This window comes from Miniopterus schreibersii (genome assembly GCF_964146895.1).
Source record: "Miniopterus schreibersii genome assembly, chromosome: 18".
Classification (NCBI taxonomy): Eukaryota; Metazoa; Chordata; class Mammalia; order Chiroptera; family Miniopteridae; genus Miniopterus; species Miniopterus schreibersii.
Genome location: NC_138121.1, coordinates 7,125,041 through 7,132,844, shown reverse-complemented (window position 1 = coordinate 7,132,844; position 7,804 = coordinate 7,125,041). Strand labels below are relative to the sequence as shown.

At 41.4% G+C, this 7,804-nt stretch overlaps 1 protein-coding gene across 1 annotated transcript; it reads left to right on the top strand.

Moving 5' to 3' along the window:
* Positions 1-247: 247 nt before the first annotated feature.
* Positions 248-7,257, top strand: CXCL17 (C-X-C motif chemokine ligand 17). Its single transcript, XM_081119587.1, has 4 exons — positions 248-458; positions 4,634-4,714; positions 5,336-5,437; positions 6,260-7,257. Exons 1-4 carry the CDS (start codon positions 380-382, stop codon positions 6,355-6,357), a joined length of 360 nt encoding a protein of 119 aa, XP_080975713.1. The 5' UTR covers positions 248-379; the 3' UTR covers positions 6,358-7,257.
* The last annotated feature ends 547 nt before the right edge of the window (positions 7,258-7,804 follow it).

The following is a 7,804-nucleotide window of genomic DNA, read 5'->3' as shown; positions in this document are numbered from 1 at the left end:
AAGGAAATTCAAAGGAGCAAAAAGTCTTGGGGAAGAAATCATAGTACATTACGGGGTATGGAGGCGGGAAGGAGGAGAGGAGGAAACAAATATTGCTGCCAAGTTATCAGTTACTTCTTATGTTCTTAAGAATGCTTCATGCCTTTTGTTTGGCCAGTTTTACCTCTCAGATTCCCGTAAAGCACATGGTCCACCCTGTTACCTAACAAGGCCAGCGTCACTTAGCTGTTCTCGCCCTCTAATAGGAACACTGGCCTGGGATTAAAAAGCAAACCGACAAGCAAGTATAGTGGCCTGAGCCATCCCGAGAACTCTGGAGCCTCTAACTGGGAACCTTCCACACCCTCTTCAAGAGACTTACAGCAGCACCACAGTCACAATGAAAGTTCTAATCTCTTCCCTCCTTCTGTTGCTGCCACTAATGCTGATGTCCATGGTCTCTAGCAACCCAAATCCAGGTAAGTAAAATTAATTTTCTATAAAAGTAGGAAAGTGGGGGGAGAATGTGGCAAAACAGAAAAGAAAACATGGCCAAAAACATGCATTAAAATGTAATTCCTTTTAGCTACAGGGATTTGGGGCAAGTTAGCCTATTTCAATGCCTGTTTCCTCATTTATAAAAGGGAGAAAACTGGTACTTACATCCAAAGAGTGTTGTGGGAGTCAAGTGAGATAGTGTATATGAAAATGTCTGAAACTGTAGCTGGCAAAGAAATTTTTAAAAAATTGGCTCAACAAAGATCTGCTCCCGTAAGTCTCCCCTAATCCCTTTTCCGGAGAGTAATGAATTTCCCCAAGGCCAATCTTGGCAGTGGTGTAAAGGTGTTGAGGGCAGTTGTACATGTGTAGAACATAAGGAAGTCCTTGCTTATATTCTTTATAGTGCACTAGACATCCCACCAACAATTAGAATGCTATTTAATGGCAAAGTAATAAACCAGAAAAATTATACCACATGGTAGTATTCATATTTGAAGCGTTAGCCATACCAAGCCCTGTTTTGACAGCTCACCTTTTGGGAAGCAAACTCTTGGTTAGGGTTTTTGAATCAGCTCCAGTGATCTAGCCCTTAGCAGAACAACCATGCAGAAGGGAGTTCATCCTCATGTATGCTTCTACTTGAGAGAACCATCTCCCCAAGTGCTACTTTGAGGTGAAATAGCTTTGTTACATACTCAGCATGAACTTGGTCCTAAAATCAAGAGTCCGACTCCACCCCAATTTCAAACTTCTCCTCCCTTGTAGAGAGAGCTTTCTGGAGGCTACTGGGCTCCATAGCCTAACTCACCATTCTGGAAGAGAAGGCTTTTCCATCACTATGACAGACACCAAGGCTAAAGTCCTCAGCCTGGATTCAAAACTCTAGCCACAATCTGCCTTTCCAGTCCACCCCTTCCACTCACAAGTATTCTACGATCTACCTAAACTGTTGGGTGTTCCCTAAAAAGGTCTTGTGCTTTCCCATCAGCTCAACTTTACTCATACACCCAGCTCCAAAACCACCTCCTCTCCACAGCCTCCCTTGATTCCTCCCATGACCTGAAGTGAGCTCTACCACCTGTGAACATGCTTAGCCCTAAGTTGACTCTCTCTTTGCACTTATCATATTCTGCCTTACACTGAAAGTGCTGGTCTACCTCAATTACTTCTACGTCCTGCCCTTCTAGACTGTAACCTCCTTGGTGACACAATCTGGTATATTGTTTCCATGTCCCTCACGCTATCCAGCACAGTGCTCAGTAAATATTTGCTAAGTGAAAGAATAAATCCCCAGGTGTCCTTGAACACTGTGCACCTAGGTTTGGTAGCAGCTCTATTAACATTTGGAACTGGATAATTCTTTGCTGTAGGGGGCTATTCTGTGCACTGTAAGATGTTTAACAGCATCTCTGTGACCTCTACCCACTAGATGCCAGTAGCAGCCTCCCCCAACCCTTAGGATAACCAAAAATATCTCCAGACATTGCCAAATGGTCCCTAGAAGGGGAAATCACTCTCCAGTTGAGAACCACTGCTCTGTACAAATAGTTCTCAAACCTGCTCCACGTTTACACTTATCTATACCTTCAGCCTTGAAGCCAAGGGAATCTAGGTCCAAATCCTGGCTCTTCCACTTACTTTACAACCCTGGACAAGTTGCTTCACTCTTTTGAGCTTCAGTTTGATCATATTAAAATGAATAAAATACCAGTTAGCATAGAATTTGGGGGAAGATTAAATGAGCTATAATGTGTACCTCGTAAGAGATGAATAAATGGACTGAGTAAAATTTCTAAAGTAGCTCCTAAGGCTCAAGGGCAATGAATCGGGAAAGCTCACTGTGCTGCCAGGTGATGCTATTACAAACCACATCAGATCAGCGGAGGCCAGGCTCAAGGCTTGTTTCCTAGCCAAGCATAGTACTGCCATGCCAGACTAAGTCTGACTAGAGGAAATGATGCCCCACCATCCCCCCCACAAAAATTCTCAAAATAAAATTTCTTACTTTATTTCTTAAAATAACCACACACATGCACAATATGCTTTTTATGAGGGGGTGTAAGGAGGGGGAGAAGATAAGTGAGACTAGAGAGGACATTAGGAAATAAACTACTTATAATAAGTTTACTCATTACTTATAATATTACTTATTAATTATAAAATTACTATAATATTAGCTGACATGTGTTAAGTACTCCTATGTGCCAGGTGCTGTTCTGAGCACTTCACACATATTATCTCATTGTGTTCTCACAAAAATCTAATGTATTTTTTTAAATTCTTAACTTTTCACTTTTCAGACTTTCAAAAATGTAAAAATAATCAGAGTTCCAATATATCCTTCATCTAGTTTTTTTCAAATAACACCTTACATAACCATAATATGATGACATAGTACTATTAACTAATGTATGAATATTCATACTTTTCTAATCACTCCATTAATGTCCTTTTCCTAGTCCAGAATCCACTCCAGGATCCTACGCTGAATAAAGTTATCATGTCTCCTTGGTCTCTTCCAATCTAGAGTGTTTTCTCAGCTTTCCTTGTCTTTCATGACCTTGACACTTTCGAAGACCACTAGTCAGGTATTTTGAAGAATACTAATTAGATATTTTGTAGAACTTCCCTCAATTTTGGTTTGTCTGATGTTTCTTCATGATTAAGTTCAGATTATGCATTTGGCAAGAACACCACAAAAGTGATGTGTGCCTTCTCAGTACACCACATCAGAAGCCCATGATATCAATATCCCTCATTGCTGGTGATGGTAACTTTGAACACTTGGTTAAGGGGGTTTCTACCAGGTTTCTCTACTGTCAAGTTACTATTTTTTCCATTGTAATTAATAAGTATCTTGTAAAGAGATACTTTGAGACTATGTAAATAGCTTGTTTCTATTCATCATACTTTTGCCCATTAATTTTAAAAATCCATCAATGATTCCTGCCTTCAACAAGTATTTCTATGGCATTAGTCAATGGTGATTTTTCTATTTCCATCATTCCTTCTACATTTATTAATTAGGATTCTACTATAAGGAAGAACTGTTCCTTCTTTCCCTTTTATTTATTGTTATTTATTAATATAAGTAAAGACTCATGAATATTTATGGATTATAATTTATTACTATCATTCTTTATTATGTTGTTCATATTGTCCCCAAACTGGCCATTGAGAGCTCCTGTAAGTTGGTTTCTATGTCTTTTTAACATACCATTTTTTAGCAGTTTTGACACCACAAGGTGCTTCAGGCTCTTCTTGTATTTACCTGCCCCAGGTCAGGAATCAGCCATTTCTCCAAGGAGCCCTGGTTTCTTTCATGGGAGAATGGTATTAGGTACTGCCCATTACTTCTAGGTACTATTGCTTCTAGGCTCTCTAGTAGACAGAGTTATAAACACTAATGCACTATTAGTCCCATTCTATGAATTAGGTAAATGAGGCACAAAAAGTTAAGCAACTTGTCCAAAATCACAAAGCCAATATGTGGTGGAACTAGGAAATTAAAGTAATGATAGATTTACCATGATTCCTAACAAGTGGAATAATAATCTGCTCATACCTTAAGTTATAAAGATTTTATTGTGTGTGTTGCGGGTAAAGTCTTTTTTTTTTCCTTTTCTTTTTTTTTACTTTTTTTGTCCAATATGTTTTTATTGATTTCATAGAGAGGAAGGGAGAGGGAGAGAAGGAGAGACGGAGAGAGAGATAGAAACATCAATGATGAGGGAGAGTCATTGATCAGCTGCCTCCTATACACCCCCTACCAGGGATCAAGCCAGCAACCCAGGAATCAAACCGGAATAGAACCATGATCTCCTGATTCATGGGTCGATGCTCAACCACTGATCCACACCAGCTGGGAGGGGTGGTGATTAAGCCCCACCTCTGTCTTCTCTTCTATCCAGAAGCCATTCTTTCTCCACCCACCTCCAGCTAAGCTTTTCTCTAGGCCAGATTTACAATCTCAATTCCTTATCCATTTAAAATATTCTTCTTTTCAGTACTTGAGTTAAAATACTCCTAGATTCCTAAGTAAAAAGGAAGAGAAATGGTACTGAGCTAAACTAGGTAGCACAATGCTGGGAGACCATTTCTGTTGACCCCTTCTCTTTCCAGTGTCTGGAAGTGACCTGTTTCCTTCCAACAGGGGTCGCCAGAGGCCATAGGGACAAACGCCAGGCTCCTGGGAGGTGGCTTCAGGAAGGTGGCCAACAATGTGAGTGCAAAGGTTAGTAACTCAGTATCAACAACTGTGATACCCCAACTCTCTCCCTTTAGTCCCTGAGACCAGTGCAGAAGGTATCTGAGCTGACTCACCCATTCCCCTCTCCACCAGCCCACCACATGCAGCACTTGTTTTCTGGAGTCTCCTGAGAGGGCTAGAATCCTCCTAGGTCCAGGGTAGAACTGGATAAATCTTTGCCTGCCTCCTCCCCTTTATTTTCCCCTAAGAACCCAGGACTGCCTTTCAAAAGCTTCCTGAACCTTATTCTCAACCTTATTTTACTCACCGGTAAGGCTGATATCAGACTGGCAAAATGGCTTGCCCTGGCTAAAGCAGCTACTAGAAGGCTGACACCAAGATCTTATTCCTCATTTTTTAGTCTCCCTAATGATATCCTGCTGCCCTCTCCACACCTGCCACCAAATTCTTGCCAACACAGATCAGGAAAAAAGACTCAGAAATATATATATATATAACTGGATATCTCCACTCTTCTATGTTGAACCTTTTCCCCATCCCATTGCAGTATGAAAAAGCAAAGAAGATGGCAAGTAAAGCCCTGCCCTACTCCCTACTCTCAAACCTGCTAACCCTCCCATCTAAGCAGCAACCCTGTTATTTCAGGTTGGTTCCTGAGAGCTCCTAAAAGAAAACTCATGGCAGTGCCCAGGCTGCCAAAGAAGCAGTGTCCCTGTGATCATTTCAAGGGCAACATGAAGAAAACCAGTAAGTTTCAAAAGAATGACTTAAACCAGAGTCACTCAGTGGATCAACTAAGGATGAAGCAGGGGTTGAGAACAGACAATAGAGGTGAAATAGAGACCAGGACAAACATCTCAGTCCTTTCTACTCGTGTGGACTTGTGGGGAAACAGGAAGAAAGCAGGATACAATTCCAATACTAAAAAAGGTTTAACCAAAGTCTTAGATTTTAGAACTCTTATCAAAGTGAAGGGAGATGGGACTGTTGGGGACCTGGTCATTGATCTCTGAAAATGACATGTGTCAATGTCAAACAGAATGTGATTCCTCCCTAACCTAGCAGTTCTTAAATGTCATATAAAAGTAAACTGGCAGCCCTGGCCAGTGTGGCTCTGTGGTTAGAGTACTGGCCTGCACACCAAAGCATCGCCAGTTCAATTCCCCGTCAAGGGCACAAACTTGGGTTGCAGGTTTGATGGCCACCCCAGTAGGGGCACATGCAGGAGACAACCTATTGATGTGTCTCTCTCACATCGATCTTTCTCTCTCTCTGTCTCTCCCCCTCCCTTCCACTCTCTCTAAAAAAATCAATGGAAAAAATATCCTCAAGTGAGGATTAACAAAAAAAAAGATGGAAGACTATATAGTAAACTATTGACAGTAGTTTGCTCTGGGGAATGGGGAGTAGAACTGGGGGGATTGTCCTTTTACATTTTTTACTGGATATATTTTTTAAATTTAATTTTTTCCACTGGATGAGTCTTACTTTTATAATTGTAAAAGCTCTCATAAAAATTAAATTAAAAAAAATTTTAACACTAGTCTCTCCCCTTTATTTTCACCCTAGGGCACCGAAGGCACCACAGGAAGCCAAACAAGCACTCCAGAGCCTGCCAGCAATTTATCAAACGTTGTCAGCTAGCAAGCTTTGCTCTGCCTCTGTAGGAGCTCTGAGAGCCCACACTCCCAGTGAAACATTCTTAGTCAAGAGGGCAGTCAGCACATCTAGAGAATGTTCTTCTCTCCCACTTCAAGCTCCCTCTCCCTGTCCCCACTCCCTAAATCATCCCAGTGTTCTCAAAAAGAATATTTCCTAAGATTCTTTTTATTATTGCTCCCTCTAGTGCTTTCTCTTGTCAGTCTTTTCCTGTGCCCTTTCGTTACCCAGGCTTAATTTAAGCTTAATTACCTGAAAGAAACCAGAAAACCCAGGCTCCCTAGCTGGTTCCATTTGACCTTAAGTAAAATTAGCCAAGTAGCAAACAGAAGTCAATAAATATTTTTAAATGTAATAGGTCAAAATCATTTATTTCAGATGGGGTCTGGCACCCAGATGGCATGGCTCAGTGGTTGAGCATCCACCTATGAAACAGGAGGTCACGGGTTTGATTCCCACTCAGGGCACATACCTGTGGCTGGGGCTCGATCCCCAGTAGAGGGCATGCAGAAGGAAGCCAATCAATGACTCTCTCATCATCGATGTCTCTCTCTCTCCCTTCTTCTCTCTGAAATAAAAACATTTTTTAAAATTATAAAACACACACACAAAACCCCCCACAAATGGGGTCTGGCAACTTGCATTCAATCCAGATAACCCGCTTTACCCTGTTCACTCCAAACTCAACCCAGATTCCACATCCACACACACTTCTTCCCACCACCTCTCTCTCTCTCTCCCTCTCTCTCTCTCTCTCTCTCTCTCTCTCCCTCTGCCCACCTCCTCCTGTTAAACTGTTCATTCTTTTACTCTTTCAACAAACCCTTCTGAGGTAAGAGCTAAGTGGGACAAAGAAAGCAGGTATAGCAATGAATCAGACATGGTCTTGTTAAAGATAATATAGGTTTAAAAAACTGGTCGTTTCCTAGCATGCAGAACATCTTTAGGATTTGTGGTTGTTATCATCATCATCATCATCAAGGGTCACTGAACTCTGTGAGCTTCCAAACTAGTATAGAAGACATATATACAGAACCATAGGCTCAGGGCTAGAGAGATGGTGTGGAAGATCTCAAATGCCATTGAAAAGGGCTTCAAGCTGTAGAAATGGGAGTGAAATTATAAAGCAATAATATAAGGAAATTAAACTGACAACCATTTGAAAGTATGAATAAAACAGAAAAGATTATTACTACAGTATAGAGACAGCCTCCCCCTCTGATGCTTTCCTCAAACATCAGAAGGGGAGGAAAAAGAGAAACACTCATCCAGAATCTAGCTTCTGTCATCCCAGAGAACTAAGATGGGATGCTGCCTTATGAGGGAAAAAAACACATTTTAACAGTGGTGAGTGGGGTGGGGCGGCCCTATTTATGACACAAGAGGGCAAGCCCCTCCCCTCTGGTAGAAGAGTGGTGGGCAAACAGCTTCCTCCTGTTTCTAATCCATCCTCCT